Here is a 23,740-nt window from a genome sequence, read left to right as displayed (position 1 = left end):
CTACCCTAGAACATTGTGTTAGCATAACGGGACTAAAAAATGCTGAGCTCGGTTCACACTAGTGCCAAAATAGTGTTACAACTCACCATGTGAAACAAAAGTGAATGAATATTAAACAACATATAAGCCTCAAAAAAGCCCCTGTTAAGCCGCAAACCGGTTAATCCATCCCCGGATAATCAAGAGTTGAGTGTACCTCCAATCCATGTTCTTTGCTTAATGTCAAGAGACCAAGTTTCATACCCATACAAAACTATAAGCAAAATTATTGTTTTGTATATTTTAATTTTTATGTTTGTAGACAGCAGACAAGAAGACAAAAGGTTCTAAACTGAATGGTAGCAAGCATTACCCAAATTCAGCCTCCTCTTAACCTTTATGGGACAGCATTTAAACCCCCCAGTATGCTATCTGTTGACCTTTGTTTTTAAAGGCTCTTAAATATCCAAGATATAGTGGTTCAGGAAAGGAGTTGTAATTTACTATATTGATTAAATGTAAATACCACTTAAATACAGGATTGTGAAGAATTCATCTATTTACCTATATTCAAAATTTGAAATGACCAGTCTATATACTATATGCACATAGTTTATGTTCTGTAGAATAAGTTTCATCATTTTTTACATACTCACTTCAGTCTGATTTTATATTTAGTTCTGAAATATGCCACAAACTGTTGATGACAACTACTTGTTGAATGGTGGGTGTGTCGTTTTTGTTATGGTCGCCTACTGCTTTGACACAAGAACTACCAGAAAGATAACTGCAACCCTTCTATACAATGGTTTTGCTGTTCTAAGAAAAGAAGAAGTGGGTATACTGGAAGATAACATTCATTTGTGATACCCTGTTAAGTTTGCTCTGACAGGAAGCAAATAAGCAGCTCATTTTATTTTAATTCTCCAACATGCACTTTGAGTTTCTTGGCTCTTCTTTGATAGTATAAGAACGATGTTACATAGGAGTTTCAAGAGATGAACAAAGATGACATCAAACTCAGTGACTCAGAAGCAACCGAGGGAAACTCTTACAAAACAGACAAGGAAGAAGATGGCATGACAGAATAAGCTCCAGTTCTCCCCCGCTGATGAGTATACGAGCAAAATCTTTTGTAATGTGACCAGTTAGCAGGCAGCAAGTGGAGCCTGCTTCTCCAAAATGTTGGTTGACTTTCAGCAGACTGTGGTTGACTTTCAGTGGATTACAATTGACTTTCAACAGACTAAGGTTGGCTTTCAGTGGACTACACAGCATTATATCCCAGAAGATAAACATAAATACTGCTGTGAGAACCTCAAATTCTACTCTGTTCTCTGTATTCAAATTGGTATCCTCATCTCTATATGCCAACTCTGGATGGCTCTAATGAGCTAATAATAAATATTTCAATACATAAAATGCCTTTGTTTTCCTGATCTGCCACATCACCACAGTACTATTATTATCCTTAGTGGGGTGAGACTGAGTCAACTTGGTACTATGACCACTACTGGCCTAGGGTACCAGCCTCAGTTGATAGGTGATGGTTATTGTGGAGCAGTTGATTGAATGAAGATTGGCAGGGGAAACCGAAGTACTTGGAGAATAACCTGCCCCAGTTCTACTTTGTCCACTACAAATTCGACATGACCAAACCCAGACTGCCACGGTGGGAAGCCAGTGACTACTGACCTGAGCTGTGGTGCCGCCATCACAACAGTAATTGATTGCACAAAGTTGTATAAAGTTCTAACAAAATTGTTCATATTATTACAACTTGTATAGGAAAATCCTGTTTGTCTCCTTCAGTTCTGTATCTTTAAAATATTTTTTAAGTTGATGAACATGGAAGTTTACTTAAACCCCGAAGTTAAGTGACAGCTCTGATTGACCAAAATGGTTTATAGCAAAGTCATGGTGAGATGATTAAGGTACTGTGGAATATGCAAGGAAACAAAAGAATTTGACAGTCATACAAAAAAGAAACCTTCAGACACAGAATATGGGTTATCCTTTAAATACTTTTATCTGAATGTAGAAGCCAGCCAAGCCTACAAATGACAAATTATACAAGTCTTTCTACAATATAAATTTTAATAATCATTGCTATATCATAGGAAGATTAAAAATATGAGTAAGAACACAGAAGAGGTTTGAAAGAATCTTTTCAGGAGGATATTTCAGAATACCAGTAGGTATTTGTAAGTCATACATTTGTAAGTCATTCGTACATATGGTCATATAAAGTGTAACAGGCATAAAGGTATCTGATCTTAAAATTGGAACATTATGAAGTGTTATTTAAGTGATATAGGTTTTGGAATCTAATCATCACCAGGGGAATATTGAACGAAATAATTGCCAAAAATCTTAAGATGCTGAAATGTTAGTATTACAGAATGGAGTAGCTGGTTGTAGAAACTAATAATGTAATGGAAATTATATCAATAGAAGCTGAAATTTAGCTAATAAGTTATGCGGGGTGAAAGTGCTTTGAATATTTTTAGGTTCACTACAGTTCTTCAGTTCAGCTTAAGAAGAGAGAAGGAAATAACAGCTGGTAGTGGCTTCTGGTTCTTGTCATTGAAACAAAATAGATGAAGTAGTGGCTATGGAAACTGTTATGACTTATCAGGGGTGGAAAGGTGTGCATTCCTTGCATTGCCTACTTTAAAAGTAAATTCTGCTCTGGTGTTTGATAGTATATAGTAAAAAAGGAAGTAAGTAAAGGTATTTGTGTGACAGGCCATGGAGGCCCATAGGGTTTTGAGATGTTGAGGTTCCCACATTTTCTAGACAGTTGGCTCATAGATGGTAAGGTTGTCAGCCTTACGCGCCTGCCACCCTTTACCCCCAAGAATATTCCTGGTACTCATTTCTGTTAGAGGCTGAGTCGACCCCAGGGCCGTAGTGCGGCTGGAAAGATTAGGTAAATTGAAAAGAAATCCAATGACCTCATTAGGAGTCGAACCTGCAACCTTCCGGCTTGTAGCATACTGCCCCAACCAACAACGCTACCATGTGACCCGAGATAGTATATGAGTTACTGAAAATGAAGACTACCATTTTGTTTCTACCGTATGAAACACTGACACATTGGCAAATAAATAAAACATCCCAGTGACAGGGAGAGCATTTGAACACAGTATTACTATTATCTTTTGTTATTGTACCTACAAATACATGTTACTTCATATGTTTCACAGTGTCTGATCATTTCAAAATTAAGTGTATGATAAATCAGTTATCTTATTCAGTTCTGTGTTTTTATCTGAAACCTTGTTTTTTGTGTTAATTATTTAGCAAGATAAATGGGAAAGTTTTTCCAAGTTACAATTACAGTAGTTACAGCTACAATTTGGCATAAAAATATCATCCAGGTGTCTCCTTTAATGAGAATTTTCATGTAAAATGATATTAAAAATGTATATGGAGAGTGCTCTTAATAACTGGTCATTAATTGGCACACAAACCACATAATTATGGTGTTCTATATTTTTAACTGGCAATAAGAATGCTTAGAAAGTACTTTGAAAGAAGGCTGGTAGTAAAGTTAATAATAAAAGTTTAAATGTTATGACTTGAATCACGATTAATTAAACTTCCATCCCCTTCATTATTATGTTGCTAGTATGAAATGTTAACTATTCATTTTATTGGATAATGTTTAATATAGAAGTGTTACGCAGGGTGTCCAAGAAAGAACTCCTGAGTTGTGGCTATAAATATTTATTCACTGCTTTGACATAAAAATGTCTTATTAAAAATAAATAGTAAACAGTCTTGCCAAGTTTTATTGCCATTTATTGTGTTTCAACAAAATTGCACTTTCCCCCACACCTGGGATAGCACATCCACTGATACTGCAGCGATAGCTGCTGTAATCCTTCAGGGCAAATTGGAAAGAGACTACTCTTCCGCTATACAAAATGTATTTGGTGTACTCCCAGAAGAAGTCCATGGCTGTTAAATCAGGATTCCATGAAGGACAATTAATCGGCCTTCCACTGCTGATCCATTGACCAGGAAATGGTTCGTCCAGAGAACTGTGTGCAGTGGCACAAATTGGGCTGGTGCATCATCTTGTTTGAAAATGAGGCTGTCAACCTCAAGCTACTGTCTGGGAATGCGAAATTCTCTAGTATATCCAGGTAAACTGCACTTGTGATGGTGCTCTTGTGGAAGAAGAGGGGTCCAAGAATTCAGTCCGACATGCTATTGCGAACATGCCCCATTAGTCCAGTGGGTTCTCACTGTCGCAATCCCTGCAATTGTGGCAGTTTACAAGACCATGTGTGTGTAAAATGGCCTTGCTGGAGAATAGAATTTTCCGCAGGTAATTGTCGCTGCAGTGAGCTGTTTTAGCATGAATGTTAAATGTTTACCCTTTGGGACTTCTTGCTAGGCTGGATGTGTTGCACACACGTAGTTTCAGTCTCCTGTGCTCAACGTCATTCACCCTACTCTTCCACAGCATATACTGCACCTAAGTGGTGCCATGACTAAATGTCCCCCGATTTGATAAGAAGCCGACATGTTATCTGATGCTGCCATTTCTATAAAATTCATGTTGATAAAACTTGAACAGATTTTGTGCTGAATTTTTTAATGTACCAACTCTAATGAAGCCATTAATAAATATGAATAACTAAAACTCCGGAGTTCTTTCTTGGATGCCTTGTACTGTTATTAAGATTGGTTATGTTGAATCACAAAACTGTTACCATATTCATGCAGATTTGTGATACCATTTTAATGTAAAGTGCATATCCTGTACATATGTATGTTTGTGTGTGTGTGTCATTGCTTACCAAATGGGGACTGAAGGTTTCAAACCTCTTTCAATGGAAGCAGATGAGTGTACATTGATATCAATTTTATGTCATATAGATTTTGTGTTGAACATCCTCTAATAAGATGTTACATTTCTAATAATCAGTAAATTCTTTTTGCTCCCAGCCGTTGCAACAAACCAGTTGTTAACAATTGGAGACATGGTAGCAGTATCACTGTATGTTCGTGACATGCGTCATTATACTGCCATCAACTCAGAGTACCTGAAACTGTTCCGTGGGAACAATCCCCCTGTACGAATCTGTGTAGAGGCACCTCTGCCTCCTAGCACACCTGTTTTGCTGGAGGTTCTAGGCTATCGAACATCTTCCCAAGAAGGTGATGAACAGAGCAGTCAGAATCATAAGAGGCATACTATGCATGTCCAAGGGGTGTCTCATTGGGCCCCAGCAAACATAGGACCTTACAGTCAGGCAGTGAGGGTAAGTTTAATCTGATTAATAAAAATAGAATGTTTAATGGTGGGGTAAATGCATCTCACACTAGTGTATTATGGCTGATTCACTAAGATATTCAGTATTTAATGTGAGAGCTAATGTTTTTTATTTATTTATTCATTTTATATACTGTAAGACAAACAGAAGTAAAACCTTCAGTAGAAATCATAATGCTGTCATCATTCCCTGGCTCAATATTGATTTCTCCCGCTACTGAATGATAAAGAGGAGTGAGGATTACAAGTTGTAATAGAAATTGCCAAACTGAACTCATATTAATTTGCACTAAATATTTTGCTTTGCTATGTACTGCAGAATTATTTTACATGGTCCATCAAAAAAAACTGAAAGAATTATTTTCAAGTAATAGCTGCATTTGCATAGTTGCAGTTGGTGGAGCATGATAACCTTGAAGAACAGGTTTGGGAGATTAGTCGACAAGCAGACTTGACTTTAAAATGGGTCACTGGAGTGTAGAGCACCATGTGTCCTTTGCACAGAGTGGTTTACAGAAAGTAAATATGTTATGGTAATGCAGCACAATTTTCAAGGCATCTTAGAGTTTGTAATGTGCTATGTCACAACACAGTCATGGTGTGCATCACAGAATTCTGTACCACAGGATATAAAATCACAGCTCCACATATCACCATGTTTTCAGGGATATCACCAGTGTCCCTGAAAACATGGAGCAGTCTGTCTGACAGAAAAGCCTGGATTGCTGTTGACATCTTCATACTCATAGATAATTGTTCTACTCATCCAAGAGATAATGTTGCTTTAAAAATTAAGAAGTTCTTTCCAGCTAACTGTACAAGCTATCTGGAGGGCTGATTCAGAATTCTACATCAGTGAGAATATCTTCAATTCCACACACAACAGAAGCCTGACATTCAGTAAAGGCGTCCACTATTAAGAACTACCTTACCAAGGATATGTTTTTATTTGATGTCCCATTGATACAGTGCTGGATAAGATAGAAGATTGCCAGCAGTTACACTCCGATGTTAAGTTCACAGATAATATGATATTTAACAGTGCAATTCAGACAGTATAAAAATATTTATTTGAACAGCAGATACACCTAGAAGAGGGGGCAGAAGAAGAAGAAGTTGAATCTAAGTGCACATAAAATAATATAACAATTATAATAATAGTTTTGTGTGATACACCTTGTTTTCTGTTTGTCTTCCTTCTCCACACGTTTGTGCAGATCTGCATTATCTACTGGTTTCTCTGTACTTTCAAACATGATATACGGGACTATTATAAACGATTTGGGTGATTAGAAATTGGTTTGTTTTTGAAACAGGTACAAATGTAAACATAAAACAACATAAGAACAGCAAGAAAACCTGTTCAGTTTTTATTTGCAACATTGATTATAACCTCAACTGTCAATGGCACTCCTATTGCTGTCAAATGAAATTGGCATCTCTTAAGTGCAAAAAGCACCTGAGGCTCGGAGAGGATGAATAGAACCTTTTCTTGGCCCCATAGATCCACAGACCTTACTCCATGTGACTCCTTCCTATGGGGACATGTGAAAGACGAGGTATACAAACCTCCAATACCAGAGAACCTTCAAGAGCAAAGTTCACAGACGATATCCACCATTGATGAATCACAGTTGTGGCATACAAGGTTAGAATATACATATCGCCTTAATGTTTGCAGACTAATGCAGCAAGTGTCAAATATCTCTAGATAAACTTTTTATGAGTTCCCATGCCGTTTTCAAGTTGTTTCATGTTTATATCTAACCATTTTGAAAATACAAAAATTTCTCATCACTTATAATAAACCGTGTAGAGATCTTTCATGTAACATGCTAAATTTGCAGATTCAGAAGTTAACCCTGATTTTCTTTTAACTTTTTAAGGTGTCTGCAGTCTTACAGCACAGAGAATGGCATCAGCCCTCAGTTTAATACAGGACACAAGAGTAAAGAAGTATGCTTTTCTTGGCAATTATCGTTATTACTGCTTTGTACATGGGATGGAATTCTTTCAGGTGGGAGACATAATATATGTAGCTGGCCAAATTGCCTTGGTACCTGGGACGATGCAGTTGGTGGAGGGAGGAGTGAGGAAGCAGTGTCAGTTGGCCTTGCGCCATGTTGGAAGAATCATAAAGGCCATGGACCCTAATACCCAGCTCAGGGATGTTGTGCAGGTATGTTTTGCTGTCATTTTAAAGTACTTAAAAAGTGAATAATTTTTACTTTACTGTGTTGTAATATAATTCACACAGAAAAATATATTAAAAAAAAGTTTGAGTAAGTGGATTATTTTCAAATGTGGAGACACTTAAATCAAGGAAGAGCAAATCGTTGCATCTAGATAGCACTGTGTCTTGGTACAAAAATATCTTGAAGAGTGATTCCATCACAGCATTCTTCAGACAGTCAGCTTGGATAGCAGGAGCCATCAGTGTACTGATGGATTGGACTCGTGTAGCTAGTATGGATGTGGTAGTAAACTCTACTGGTCTGCTGGACACCACCTTTTGCAGCTGTTCATTGAGTCATCAAGTCCATAGAGTTTGATATTGTGAACTGTCAGTAGACTTCACCTGCATGACAGGTTCACAGTTGCTCAGGGTGATGCCTTTGGCTAACATCTGGTCTCTGTTTCTTACATTCATAACTGATGGGTACCTGTCATAAAGATGAAACAAACGTCCTGGCTGTATACAGTTCTTTTGGTGACATATCTTCAAACTGGTTTCCCCTAGGCAGTTTGCTGCCTCCAGGGGAGCTTCTAACAATGCAGTCACCACCCTGTCATGTTGAGCCGGTATCACCTCATGGCTGGCTAGTGTCAAGAGGGAGGATCTTGTTTGGGTCTGGGACACCATGACAACACATCTTCATTCAATCATACCGTGTGGCACTTCAAATGCACTGTTGTGTCATAGGCTCAAAGGGCATCCAATCCAAGAATAAATTTGTGTATGATCTTGTTGCTAGATACCCTGATAGTAGTACACTACCCTAGTTGGCTCACCAGCACTTGCTTCAAACTGAATAGTCTCCTCTCACTCTATCTTTAAAATGTATGGTCAACTTGCCTTCCTCTTGGGTAGTCGTGTGTTGATCACAGATGCCTTAGTGTCGGTTGTAACTTGCTACAGTGTCAATAGTCAAATGACATGGCTACCATTGACAAGTAAGCAGCCATAACTCGTCCTGGCTAATATACTGAGTGTGAAATGAGGGAGGACACTAATGTCTTCATTTTCATGTTGGCCCATACTTGTTTCTTGAATCCAGGTTGGCTTCCTATCAGGCAGCCCTTGTCATGACTCTGTTGACAGTCTCTTCTGAGGTGACTGACATTTCTGTACTTCCAGTGTATGGGTCATTCAGTCTTGAAGCGCTCAGTGACTGGTGACTGTGTCCTCGTTGGGGTTCAGGCCTTTATGTGCTGCTGATTCAGTGCTGGTCCAGCTTCTGCCTTTACAGAAGGGCCTCATTGAGGGATCTCTTGCTGCTCACGAGGACGTGATGTTTCACTTCCAAGCCCTTCATTTCATCAAAGAAAGCCTAGGCTCCCTCCATCTGGATGAAGTCCTCAGGTAATCCAACAAGGGCCCAGAGAGCGAACTGCTTGATGGCTGCTGCGAATTACTGTGGCAACTCACTGCCTAGCTGGGTCCAGGCTTTGACTTGTGACCAGTAAGCTGCTGTCTGCTGGTGATCTGATTAATGGCCCATTAACACAATATCCTTGAACATTACTCTTGACTGGGACACTGTACAGGTGGTCAACAGCTTACCTACACATTGTGGTAGGTAGATATATAATCTCCTGGGCATGCCAACTGGTGTGACCAGACGTGGTCTCAGACTGTCAGTTAAACACTGTCCAAGTTGTTGATCCATCAAATTTCCATGGCTTCACCTTGATGGCACTGGGCCCTGTGTTTCTACTGCCTCCACACCTGGTCTGAGCTCTTAGTGCTGCCATCTACATCTCAGACTTCCGATATGTGTCTTCCAGATCATGTTGAGTCATGTCACCTACAGCTCCCTACTGACCTTGTGAAAACCCTGTGCCTGCTGCTGAACCATTGCCATGATGTCCTTCAGCAGTCTCTGCATGTCTGTTGTTTTCTGGCATTCATTTTGAGCAACCCTTATGTCAGTTATATCGCTTTTCAATACTCTTTGGCAAGCTGTCAGGTGATTTTTGCTGGAGCCATTGTTTTATGAAGTTCATTTTGGCCAGTGCTTATGTCCTCTTTAAGTTCTTCCTGGATGGCATTTATGTTCTTTATGAACTCCTTTAACTGCTCCATACGTGCTTGCAGTGGAGGATCCGTGTTCAATCAGACTTCTGACACCATTTGTAATATATATTGTGTGTTGAAGTTATTAACAGTGTGTTTTAAGCCACTTAAGATCTTGATGTCAATTGGCCTAATCCTCCACTATTTCACTGTACACTAGCACACTTTAGTCTTCTTGCACTCACAAGCTTGTGTCTTGTCACACTGGTTCACCACACAAACACTGTACACTACCTCTGGCCCACAACAAGCCTCGACTCAATTCTGCTCTCTCTCTCTCTTATTGCCTTGCAACCAAGGTTAAATTTCTGACCTAGTCTGGTGCAAGCACTAGAGATGAAGCACACTTAGTTCTGGAAGTTATGAGAAGGGGGCAGGGGTCTGGAGGCTTTGAGAGGTGTGTGCATGCTGGTATGTGACCAGGCCTGCCCTCCCTCAATCCACGTGACAGTATTTTTTCAGTAAAAAAGTAATGATAAAATAACAGTTGGGGATGTAGATTTTATGAAAGGGTTGATAAGACAAGCCAAAACGTTTTTCTGATCATCTTTAGTTATTTGTGTGTAATTTTGACACTTTTTGAAACAAGAAACTGAGAACGTCTGAATGTAGAGAACTATAAATATTTCAAGACTTTTGCAACTTCAGGAGTGAGGTAATCAAACAAATAACCCCATAGAAGTGTATAATTCAAATACAGAATTAAAATTGTGATAATCTTTGGGGGCCTAAAAAGCATTTTAGACATGAAAGGTTGTTCTTGGAAAATTAAATAACTTTTGAAAACATCTTGACATAACATGACATTGTATTCCCATTCAGCCAGCTAAAATTACATTAATGGGAAACGGTATTTCCTTTCAGATGCCAAAGGATAATCATATAAGTCACCTTAACATTCATTGTGGGGAAATTTTATGTCTCACCAAAGCTGAAAAGTTCTTCCAAAATTTTGTTATGAGGCAGTGTTAAGATGTGTAAAAAGTGAACTGTGAAAAATGTTTTACACCTATTACTAAATCAGTATTTTTTGTTTTGTACATAATCTGAGAGAGCAAGTGCAAAATTGAGGGAAAGCACTGCCATCATTGCTTACAGTGAATATGAAGTAAACAGTTATTTACAGTGCACATAAATTTTTTCCTGCTGCTTTAGGAAATTATTGCTATTCCAGTTAAAATTAAGAAGTTAAAGAACAAAACTGACATTAATTTCTTACCAAATCTGTTTCTTCTGACTAAAATAATAAAATCAAAAACCTTCATAATTCATAAGAAGAACATGGAACTATACCAGCCACAGACAAGAAGTATTTTGCCTGCCTAACTGTCCTCACTTAACTGGTAGCCGGAGGAAAGTCTGGTTACATTCAGATTGTGGTCTTATGGGCTGTGATACTGTACAGTCTTGTAGGTGGATGCTAATGTTTTGGATGCTGCATGTTCCTTCAAATCACTGGTATTCGCCTAGAAGACTATATGATGTTTGAATCCAGAAAACCACAACCTGAACACTCACTGCTGAGGAAACCTCAGACTTTTTACCAGGTTACACTGTGTTTTGCAGTTAGCCTTCTTTGTGGTATTACTTGAAATTCTAGAAGCTGCATCATAATCTCACATAGTGTAAGACATGCTGGAACACAGTGGTGCAACATGACAGTAACAGGCACAGTCTGTGAGAAGTAGACTAGTTGCACATTTTTTCCTTTGTGGTACTGTTATACAGAAGCCTCACATTATTCTTGAACCTCAGCTGTTCAACAATCGTTAAACCATATGCAGGTGTTAGAGTAATTCTGGTATTAGATACGTGACCAATGCAGTGTAACAAATCATACATCTCAGCTACCTGTTATGTTGCCTTACTTGATCTTCCTGTACTTTACCTGATATTTTCACTTGCTGTTGATAATGTGAAGTTAGTTAAATTATTTTCAACCTGAAGTATATGAATATAAATTGATAAATTTTAATTTTTGTCTTATTAAGGGAGTCTGTTATGTAACTCATCCATCATATATCCCAGAAGCTTGTCGTGAATGGGAGAAAAGAACCAACAATGCAATTGTTGATTATGTAGTAGTTCCTCAACTACCTCGAGGAGCACTGTTGGAATGGCATATCTGGGCCCATCGACACAACAACAGGTTTGAGTGTAAGTAAAAAAGGAACATGTTCAGATCCAAGCATAATCCATGATTTGTTTACTTTAATAAACTGACTGCATAGAATGGAGTCCTTGATAAGTACATAATCTCTTGGTTGGTCAAGAAATTTTCTCCCTTTTATGGAACCTGTAGACTCATTATAAGAGCCAGTCACATGACTGTATCCCGAACAAGTTGAACCCACTCCACACACACCTTGTTTAATATCATACTTCAATTTACATGTGGGTCACCTGATGTGGTTCCTCCCCTTCATGTGTTCCAACTGAAAATATTGTATGAATTTTGTATCTCCCCAATGCTTAATATAATTCTTCTTTATTCCTTTACATTTTATTTTCTTGCTGCATGTAATTCTGTTTCCTGGAATAGCAATATTAATAGTGGCACTTTGTCCAGGAAATTTCTGATGGATGACTAACATAGCATGTGGGCAGAGTTGGGCTGAGCTAAAGAAAGTTGATTACCATTTTTAGGTTTTGAAGGAAAAATCACAAGGCCATTTATAGGTTTGTATAATAAACATGCTCTTATTTTTAAATCAAAGAATTCAACACAAACTCAGTAAAGGTGATAAGTAAAACTTTACTGTGCAATCTCTGTCAGTATGTCATACATCATATTGTAACGTTTTTCGCCACTGAAGACACCGTTCAGATTGTTAATTGGTTTATTTACCAACCTACAAATTGTAACTACAATTAATTATAACACAGTTGTGGGTTTACCCAATTTATAAACCCTACACAATAATCTATTCACTCTGTCTTCAGTAGTCTTCACGTATTTTATAATGCGGGAGTGATCCAAGTCTCTGTGAATTACACACTCCCAGTATAACTGTTCTATGGCAGACACAAAATCTTAAAGTCACACAATAAGTCTTCACAGGCTGACTTCTCAGTTATAGTGCACTATAAAATCTTCTAACCACGCATCCTGTTCTTTCCGCAACTGCTGCTATGTTTCAACTGACTTTGGCGGCTGCTACATTTTAACTGTCTTCCGCAGCTGGTACAGTTTAACTCGCTCCTTAGGCAGTGTAGTTCTCTTATAAACCCTCAGCCAGACAATGGAAAACGCCTCACTTCCCTGTTGCCAAGTCGCTGTGTTTACAGGTGTTGTCGCCTGTTACGTCTCAGTGGGAAGCGCTGCCACATCACCGCGGAGGAGGGGGCAGAGTGTTCACTGGCCTGTTACCGTAGTAGCGGCAGCACTGTTATGCCACCGCTGGCGGGGGAGGGAGCATCCTGCATGCCAACGCTGGCGGGGGAGGAAGCATCCTGCATGCCACCGCTGGCGGGGGAGGGGTCGTCCTGCATAGCTCAAATACGTCACACTATGTTAAGGGATAACACAATATTAATTTATGCATGTAAATTTACTTAAGCACAATGCCATGAAGACATCTTGGGGAGTAGACATAATAGAATTTGTCCTTACAACACACTTTTCTGTTTTTACGCTTTAAATATTCTCTGTCCCCAGGAATGAGTAGGAATTAAATGTTCTGCGCATTGAAGGTTTAAGAAACAGTGTATATGTGGGAGTTTACTGAAAAACAATGGGTGTTGTAGAATGTCCGTTCTTCTGTGAATACTTGAAAAGTCAGAAATGTAGTTCCATATGTAGAACTTAAATTCTATTTTGACATTATTGTAATGTATGCTGGAACAGGTAGGGTGTTTATAGTACAGAGATTGATCATCTATAAAAGTTCTTCAAAGAAATATACCTCAAAACACATAGGTCATTGGGCTTCTGCATAAGGAAGCAAGTTATTTTGTGGCCACCATTGCCATCACTGTTTCACAGAACATGGAGTATAAATAATAAGGCAGCATTTGCTGAAGGAACATGTGCCCCTCTAGATAAACACCAAATGAGAATTTTAATTCTAATTAGTAAAGGTTATAATAGCGTCATCTTACTAATACTGCTATTGCAACCTCAATTTTGTTTCAGATTTACAAATAATAAGTTAATATTGTGATACGAGAGCTCGAAGCCAGAACTGTGGAGCCAGGAGAGATAATGGTTGGTAGGCAAAGGCTCTGTAAACATGTTTTTGCGGCAACCGAATCACAGGGTCACCACAAATGTGACAGTAGAGGAACTGTTGAAAGCCTTGTTTTCTGTTGGGTGCGGCCTTGAAACGTTAATGCCATTCAGAACTGCTGTTCAGCTTAAAAATGGTCTCTCAAAGCCTCACAAAGCATTTCAAGGGTTTTGGTAGTGGATTTACCGAGCTTCATGCAAAACTTGATGCAGACACGTTGCTCAGTTATGCCATCCTTCACAGATAGATCAAACACGAGGTGTAAAAACACTGCGTGTTCACAGCATGGTGTCACGTGGCAGACTGATGCAATAGACTTGCAGAAGTGTGACCTTGGCCTCTCCTCTCATCTTCTTTCACTGAGGCAGTTACAGCAGTAACAGTCCTGGAACTTTCCAGTGCACCTCATAGAGTGCAAAAGGACAGAATTTCAATAACATGCTATATGTGTGGTACGCACATTTGATGAAAGGCCATTCATATTCATAAGAGACAAACCCATCTTCTCATCAGGGAGGATATGAGGATGTTACATGAGGACTATTACCACAAGGGACTGGTTGTGGGTCTCAAGGGGCCTGATGCCAAGATGAACTGATTGGTGGTAAACTGCCAGTTATAAAGTAACTCTGACTTTGACAGACCAATAGCTTTCAACCTTCTGTATGTATATGATTATACAAAAAACATATAACAAAATTGTGCTGGCAACAAGTAGAAGTTCTACAAAATCATGAGAATGAACATGTTTGCAGCATAGGACAAGGTGAGGCCAGACATAGAAGATATAAGAGGCTTAAACTTAGTGGTGGTCAGGCTTACAGCCATTCAACTAACTAAGCTGCCATTGTAGCATAAGATAAGATAGGACAGACAGACAGACATGAACTGCTTTGCAATGCCTGGACTGGCAGAGGACTTGTATAGTAGTGCACAAGGAAGACTTTTCAGTAACATGCTGTGTGTGTGTGTGATATGTACACTTGACAAAGGCAAAGCCTCTTCACATGAGACAAAACCATCCTCTCATCAGAGGACTTTAAGGACTATGACTGCAAGGGTATAGTTGCAAAAAGTAAAAAAGCTGGTCATGGGCCACAATGGGCTTGGCACCAAGACAAACTGATTGGCAGTAAACCATTGGCATAATTTAACTCTTGACTCTGATTGACAGATCAGTCCAAGTCTGAAGTTATTGTGACAGATGCCCCTGGTGGAGGTGTGGGAGGTGGTGTAAAGAGAGTGAATTCACTGTAGTGTTATAATTAACTGTAGTTACCATTCAAAACCTTGTGTATAGTCTCGTAACATCTGACAATATAATTGTTTGTATGTAATTTTATTACATCTGCATGAATTTTCAGCATTTCTGGTATCTTATGAATCTTTGTGTTTGTGTATTTTTTTCTTATTTCAGATGAAGAGACAGGATGCTGTATAAATGGCTTCCGGGTATCTATTCGTAGGCGTTGGAATTATGAGAACAATGTTTCTGCAGTAGTGTGTTATGTATCGACAGGTGAGAATATGTAGACTTTGAGGTTCTCACAGTGGTAGTTATCAAGAGTTTTATTTTCTAGGATATAATGCTGTATAATATTGTAACGTGTTTTGGCACTGAAGATGCTGTTCAGATTGTTAATTGGTTTATTTAACAACCTACAAGTCTCGGCTACAATTAATTATAACACTGTATTACACACTCCCAATTACACACGCGTCCGGTTCTTCTTTCCATGACTGCTGCTATACTCCAACTCGCTTTGTAGGCTGCTCCTTGAGAACTGTGTAGTTCCCTTATAAACCCTCAGCTGGACAACGGGAAACGCCTCGCTTCCGTGTTGCCTAGTCGCCGTGTTTGCCGATAGCCTAGCAACGCTGTTGGGAGTTGTTTATGGCTACGTAGCAACTGTGGCATCCTGTGTTACGTCACCATGGCGAGAGACGGGTTGTTGACTGGCTTTGCATAGCAGCCGCTGTTTACTTGCTTTGCATAGTGACCAGCGTGCTTGGACTCAGCTCACTTCGGCTCCACTTGGCACGTCATGGCTGGTGGGGAGGGAGGGGTGTCATCCATAGCTCAACATGTCAATATGTTGAAAGTAAATCTACAGTTCAGAGGAATAAATATATCTTCAGGGTTGAAGAGTAAGGCAAGCGAGAAGCCAGCATGATGCAGGCAGCAAGCAGAGCATGTGGCTTGTGAAAAAACATGGGATTGTGTAAAGACAGAAGGATGCCAGCCCATCAGTTTCCATTGGCTCTTTCAGCGAGCTGGATGAACCAGTAGGAGACAGGAGAAGAGTGACTAGGTTTGTCCCTTGAAAGGGCTCTTTGGCCCATATGGAAGCACGGGAAGGAAATGCCATAAGTGTGTGTGGCAGGTAGGGAACAGAGGAGGGGTGGGAGGAAAGTTGTGTGTATAATCAGCTATGATGGAGCACAGGATCAGCTTGGGGCATCACATTCAGCTCCATGACACCACAATCCTCTCCTCCAAACCCATATCATCAGGGTGTAATTGTGATGGAGCTCCATCCTAGTAATGTGAAGAGGGAGGATGGCTTGTGCCTCAGCAAGTTATGGAAACATCTCATCTCCTTCCTGAATAGGACTTTCCCTCACAGGATTCTCTAGTTTGGCTCTCCAGTGGTCCATTTAGGTTCATGCACATTGCCCTTATATGGACACCCATGAACTCTATGCCTTTTCTTCCTTCCTGACCTTCCTCTGCTGTTACTTGTCAACTACGCACATCTGCAACTGGCCCTTTCAAGTGACAAACCTACTTACTGGTTTCCTGTCTCCTAATTAATTCACCCTGATCTCTGAAAGAGCCAATGGAAACTAAGAGACTGGCTTCTGAGGTCCCTTCTGTTTCTGCATAGTCCCACATTTTTGCAAGACATGTGCTCTACTTGCTGCTTGCTTCACTCAGGTTTCTTGATTGGCTTGCCCTTCAAACCTGAAGATGGAGGCGCCATTTTTCTCCACAGTGCTGGCTGACTTTCAGTGGATTACCTGGCATTATAGCCCAAAAGATGGAATTCCTCATAACCACTGCTGTGAGAACTTCAAATCCTACATAATTTATTTTTCTTTAGAATTTCCTGTCTAAGAGTAGGATACATGTGTTATGTAGAGGTATAAATTATGCAGATAAGTATGGTATTGTTATATTGGCAACACGACAGTTGGTCTTTATTGAGCAATGTGAATACTGCAAGATTTGTGCAAAGTCTTTCTGTTATAATTAGGTGGACCAAAGAACTGTATGCCTTTAAATATATAGTGGGGTTACAAGAATGAACAGGGAAGGTATATATCCTTCAATTTGTTAGTTTTAGGACTTCTTTGCACAAGTTATGCACCCATGTAGTCAGACTAGAAAGAGCAACATATAAAGTGTGGCCCATGCTCAATATGGTAGCTGTTCATGTATTCTCTCTCACTGTCAACTAAATCATTCATTGTTTGGTACTCCAGTATGCTTTAAAGATGTTGACTCCACAATTTTATCTTCGAAGGTGATTTCTCTCTATTACTTTGTCATTTTCACAGATAACAATAGTCTAATTTTAGGTAAATATGTCCCAGCCAGTTGTGTCCTGCAGTCATTATATGAATACTTTCTAAGCAATTCTTAAAGATATTTTGTTTTTAAGTCCAATTTGTACGTGGTGCAATCCAAAAGTTCCCGAAATATATTAATAAAAACTACTACATCTTACCTAGATCTTATTCTGCACCATCACCTTCAAAGTAGTCCCCTAGGGAGTGCATACACCGATCCCAGCGTTTCTGCCACTTTTCAAATGCATCCTGGAAGTCTTTCTTTGTTAGGGTGTTTAGTACCGTCTGTGTTTCCACTTGAATTTCCTCAATTGTATCAAATCTTCGCCCCTTCAACTTGATTTTCATCTTGGGGAAGAGAGAGAAGTCGCATGGAGCTAAGTCTGGCAAGTACGGTGGGTGGGGAACAACTGCCATCTTGTTTTTAGCCAAAAATTCCTGTACAGTGTAAGCCATATGCGGTCGTGCGTTGTCATGGTGGAGTACCCAGTCGTTCGTGCGCCACTTCTCTGGACGTTTTCTCCTCATGTTCTCCCTCAAACACCTTAGAACATCGCAATAGAACTCTTTATTGACTGTCTGACCAGAAGGGACAAACTCCTTATGAACAATCCTGACAGTATCAAAAAAACAGATCAACATGGACTTAATGTTGCTCTTGACTTGTCGAGCTTTTTTTGGCCCAGGTGAAGAAGGGCTCTTCCATTGCGACGATTGCTGCTTGCTTTCAGGGTCGTAGCCATAAACCCGACTTTCGTCACCAGTGACAACCTTCGAAAGAAAGTTTGGATCCTCTTGAAGCTGTTGCTGAAGATCCCTGCAGACTTCCAAGCAATGCTGCTTCTGTTCATTTTGCAGCAGTCGTGGCACAAACTTCGCCACAAACCTCCTCACGTTCAGTTCCTCTGACAAAATTCATTGACATGTACCATAACTTAGTCCCAAGGTGTTACAGAGGTCTTGGATGGTCAGTCTACGATCTTGCAGAGTTAGATCCCTAACTTTCGTGACATTTTCTGGTGCTTTGCCTGTTGACAGCTGTCCCGAACGATCATCATCATCAGTCAATGTTCGGCCATTTTTAAAACGCTTATACCAGTTGTAAGTGTGTGTCTGGCCTAAACTGTTTTCACCAAAAGTTTGCTTCAACATTTGGTGCATTTCTGCAGCGGTTTTCCCAAGTTTGAAACAAAACTTTATACAGACACGCTGCTCTCTCAGGTCAGCCATCGCAAAACCGCAAACTCACGGAAACACAACAATGGAAATACGTTCACCAACAATAAACCCAACCACTCAACTCGACGCCTCTTGCCACACTGATTCAAGAAGGATGTGTGAGGAGACACCTAGCGGTATTTTGATGTACTCATAACCATTCACGCGCAAAATTCAAATTTCAGAAACTTTTGGATTGCCCCACGTATTACCATTCTTTGTGACTTGATTCAGTCATTTTGAAAATACGAATACAAATTTACAAAAATGCTTTGTTTTACATGTTTTTAACATACTAAACCTATTCTGAAATTATCTCCTTTGTAGAATATGATTTTGCACACCTCCAAATAAATGAGGTGTCAATTTTCAGCTTATTTTTCTTATTTTGAAAAAAAAAGAAAGTAGGCTTATGAGATGACCATGCCGGGTGTTTGCATGTGTCTGTGTATCCCCCCCACCCACATCAACTTTGAATACCTGAACTAATCTTTATGAAACTTGGTATGTATATCATCACATCTGAGCCAATTTCAAGGGTGTACTTCGTTAATTTCTCACATCAGTCTGTGTGTCTGTATGTGTATACCTTCTATCATTGTTAGGCAGAGGCTTGGTAAAGTGTATTCCTCCTTTCCTTGCTGGGGAACGGCTTGATAAACACATTCCCATAGCAAGGAATACAAGCAACAATGGAAGAACTGTTGGACACGTGTATGTGTGGGTCTGTGTATCCCCCTACCATTGCTAGGTATGAACTCGGAAAAGATGTTCCCACAGCAACAAAGTATTTTTGAAGGTATCATTTTCTATGCAGTCCATGTCATATTAAAGGAGAATGTGATTAGTTCTTCCCAGAACTTTTTGTTTAAAGTTAAGACCAAGATGCTGTAAATTGGTATGTAAATCAACAGTACATATAATACAAAGTTTTGCATTCATTGTCTCTGTATCTAAGGAAATATCTCCCTGAAATTTGGAAATAATGCTTATTCAAGTGCCAACATAAACCATTATGAGTAAAGTTGTCCCTTTGCTTAATTAATTAAGCATTATGCCATGAAGATGTGTAGGGGAGTGGATATATAAATCCACATTTTCTTGACCTTGGCACTAGCTGGAGGTGAGTGATCAGCTTCATGCCCTGGCCACTTTACCCCTAGGAAAGAGACCCCAATATCCATTGGACAAGAGGTTGGGTGGACCCCAGAGTCCGTCTAGATGACTTGGAGAAGAGAAAATTCTTGACCCTACCAGGACTCAGACTCCAAGCCTTCCGTTGTCCAGCCCGTAGCCACATAAACCATTATCCTGTTGCAAAACCTGTTGTTTATATAGCAGTATAAGAAAGGCAGAGGTTTTCGTATGAAATGCAGACCAGCAGTGTTTGACATAAAGTTAAATACAAATATAAAAGTGTGTGTGTGTGCAATTTGGATAATTTCAGTACCCTGCTGATTCCTGCCATCATTTCATCTTAATCGCTTTAGTGTACTTAAGTATCGCCCATAATAATAAGCTATTAACATATGTTTTGGTATCTGTTACATAGCTACCTCTAATTCAGGTACAGTCATGATAGAAGAAGGGAAAGAATACTTCTCACCCAACCAACTGAGTGATGAGAGCTTGTCAGAAGTTCTGTGTTACACTTTATCAAAACTTCTCCATGAAGCAGCACCTACAACTGTATGCAATTTGCGCATCTTCTGCAAGGTTGGGAAAGCACCTGCACCATGCCAGATACAGAGCGTTCTCAGCAAAGCAGTAGATTTCAACATAGTTCACAGCATTATACCAGTATGCCATCTTCATAATGCTCACACTTTCCTGTCAATATGTGGTGTTAGGCATAACTGAGGTGGTTCATACTGTGACTTGGAAGTTACTCTGGGATATTATTCAATTCAGTGACACTATCACATTAGAAGTTAATTCTTGATCAAGAGTGAATCATATTTTGTCTTATGTGCGCCCCTGTGGAAGACATGCATAATACCATTCTGCTCTGCATAGAATGCAGACTTTGCTTTATTCTTCTAGTTCTTTTATGAATGCACCTATTGTTGATATACATCTGTGCTTCTTTTGAAGATGTGTTTAAAATGTCCTAGCCATGAATTAGGTGGTGGTGAGTGAGGTTACCAGTACATTTTATGCTGTATTTAAGTACTTAGGAGCACATTTGGTGGTTGCATATTTCATGCAAGCAGGCCATTAGAGGTGGTGCCTACAGTTACTTTATTTTTTCACTGATATGATTCTTTGAAAGATCCTTGGCAGTTTTAATACTCTGTGAAAAGATATTTTGGCTTTATTGTATGTTCAGCTTATGGAGATGTGCATGTAAGTGGAACTAATGCTTAATTGTTATTTTCACCCCACTTCTTAGTGGGGCGCACTGAATAGACATATACATTTGTGGTAGTGAGAAAATTAAATGTTGTTTTCAAGGCTTTCATTGAAATGGCAGTTGAGAAAACTAATGGTGTGGCAGTTACTTCCAGACTGATGAATGCTAATGAAACACCAGCCTACTTTCTAATGTAGTAGCTTCCTGCTGGTTGAAATTGTGACCAAAACAGTTGAGAAATTTTTAGAAATTCATAAAATTCTTGACCTATGTCATGAAGTAACTGAAATATATGTGCGTGCATGCGTGTATGTGTGTGTGGTCACACAAGATGGGGGTAGAAACTGGAATGACAAAATCTGGATCTACATTGGGACCGTAAAGTTTCTACCCCATCATCTGTCATTTCCGAGCCTATATTAAACACATTATTTCAAGAGGCACCAAATGCTCAAAAGTTTTGAGTTTGAAACAAATCTTAATGTTATATACATATATATGTATGTGGATTGAATGAAGGTAACTCAAAAATTTTAGAGCTGTGTCTTAAATCTGCCTTGTATGTGAGATTCATTCTGATCAGTTGCAAGTTCCAGCACACGATCAAAGTCAGTTGTTGTGGAATACTTTACATGGAACGTCAGTGTATTGTTCCACATGACATAAGCAAAAGTTATTTTTCAAGATGGCTGTCACATGTTGTTCAATAGGTTTACTTTTATTTTGTCTTTATTATTTTTATTGTAGTATATTCAGCATGAGTGAGAGTCTTGTGACTGTGAAATGTCAGTCTGACATTCTTGGCACCATGTTTATGTATATATATGGACTATATCCATAGTTTCAATCACATAACTTATAATTTAAGTTGGTAATGACAAATTATTCATGGTGGAATAAATGTTATTTTTGCTTCTATTTGTCTATTTGAAGAGATCATGAAATTTTATGCTATACTTATTACAGCTCTTAGTACTGGTAATGATGTAGTCATATCTCTAGAATTTTACCATAATATGCATTATCAAATGAGGTCAGATTTATTTGATGATGTTTCACAACATCTGACATAATTTTATTCAGGCAGTCTGGCATTGCTGCTTCACTGTGTAATGTAAGATAAAAGTTGTGATTGATTTTTCAGAGAATCTTTTCATTAAATAAAAGTAGAAATTGGTACTTATATATTTAAATTTACAAGTATTCAGAATACAAACGTAGTTCATAGGTATAAATATTGGTTCTGCAAACAGCCATCCAGTATAAGTGACTTGGTTATGTTATCCTATAAAAGCAACTATTTCCATAGTAATACTTTATGTTTTGGGCCTTCTGGTACAAGGGTAAATTGCTTGCCTTCCATGATTTAAGACAGCCAGATCGAGACTGAATTATCCTGCATTCATTTCCATTCCCTCACCTATAACAGTGTTAAAAGAATGGTACTACTGATCCCCTGCTATGGTTCAGCTACAGGTACCCTATTGCAACCATCATCACACTTTCACTGTAATGTTATCACTGGGTGTAAAATGCAAATCCTGCCCTTATGGTGTCCCCACAAAAAAAGAAAATGTTAATTCCTACCTTTACCCTAACCAGGCAGAGCGAGATCATGCTTACAGACCATCCTTTGAAGTGTATGCCACAATTATTCTTGTCAACACCATAGTTAGAGACTGGAACTGTTATAGACTAATAGACTATAGGAATGTCCACAGTAAAACTTCCCATCTTCCTCATAACCTTATTTAGGATGCCAAAATCCCATGATATATTCAAATTGAGAAGCCTTTATCATATTGTAATCAGGGTAGCAGCATACGAAGCTCAGACTGATCTCACACAATGTTAAAACTGCCAGAAAATCCATCATGTCTGGACTAACTGCAAGGACTCCCCCAATTGCATATAGTGTGGGTGCGGTGACCTGCACAAGGAGTGCCCGGTAAAGGACAATACAGCATCAATACCGATATGCAGTCACTATAAGTTGATGTATGGAGAGGAACCTCATCCCTCCAACTACTGAGGCTGCAGTCATGCAAGAGAAGATGAGAAAGAGAAAATTGCAGAGCGCGCTCAAGTCTGCCATGGGAGGGATGTGCTCTTCGAGCCACACTACCCCAGACACAGCAACACACATCAACAGCACCAACCTCATCCGCCCTCCATTTGCACAGCCCTTCCCCACCACAGTGGGAGAAATGAGTGGTATTTCAGCAGATCATGACAGAGCTCAGTGGTGCCAGATCAGAGGAAGACATAATTGTGGCCATCACAAAAGGTGTATTAAAACTATGCAAGAAGAAAGATTGACAAATGACTTTGTAGAATGCAAACAAATGAAATTGTAAATATAGATGACATGTACTGCTGACTATGACTACGACAAGTGCCAGACCTGTCCTCTCATCAGAGAGGGCATCCCACATAGAAAGAACTGCAACTGTCTCACAGTAACAAAAATCTGGTCTTTGGCCCCAGAAGGGGCTTGACACCGAGACTGACTTGCCGACTTACCATCCATTGTAATGTGACTTTGACTTTCAAGCCATTGAGTTCAGACAGGCAAGAGTTGTGAGATGGTAGACACGAAGTAAGCATGGAAGCTGGAGAATTTCCATTGTTAGGAGCTGTTACCAAGCAATGACCAGTGGAGACATAGAAGACGTTATGTGTGATGTAGTTACTGTAAACTTTGGAGCATGCAAATCAGTGAGGCTGTTATAGTTCCTTCTAGTTAGGAGTTATGACCATTCAGTAAATCCAATTATCAGCCCTAACTCTGTGTCTACTTA

General features: G+C 39.4%; 1 protein-coding gene across 5 annotated transcripts in view; it reads left to right on the top strand.

Moving 5' to 3' along the window:
• Positions 1 to 22,124, top strand: part of LOC111873257 (diphthine--ammonia ligase) — a 35,802-nt gene extending 13,678 nt beyond the window's left edge. For 3 of the 5 annotated variants that reach the window (XM_023867812.2, XM_023867811.2, XM_033755026.1), the window contains exons 9-13: positions 4,942 to 5,258; positions 7,287 to 7,448; positions 11,558 to 11,723; positions 15,213 to 15,314; positions 20,139 to 22,124. In XM_023867812.2, coding sequence (XP_023723580.1) covers positions 4,942 to 5,258; positions 7,287 to 7,448; positions 11,558 to 11,723; positions 15,213 to 15,314; positions 20,139 to 20,446 — 1,055 coding nt within the window. In that variant the 3' untranslated portion in view covers positions 20,447 to 22,124. Of the gene's footprint in view, positions 1 to 4,941; positions 5,259 to 7,286; positions 7,449 to 11,557; positions 11,724 to 12,854; positions 14,343 to 15,212; positions 15,315 to 20,138 lie in introns of those variants that run through there. The other 2 variants (XM_023867813.2, XM_023867815.2) reach the window with 2 other exon arrangements.
• The last annotated feature ends 1,616 nt before the right edge of the window (positions 22,125 to 23,740 follow it).

The sequence above is a fragment of the Cryptotermes secundus genome, unplaced genomic scaffold (assembly GCF_002891405.2).
Source record: "Cryptotermes secundus unplaced genomic scaffold, Csec_1.0 scaffold110, whole genome shotgun sequence".
In the NCBI taxonomy this organism is placed as follows: domain Eukaryota; kingdom Metazoa; phylum Arthropoda; class Insecta; order Blattodea; family Kalotermitidae; genus Cryptotermes; species Cryptotermes secundus.
This window is presented reverse-complemented; position numbering and strand designations above follow the sequence as displayed.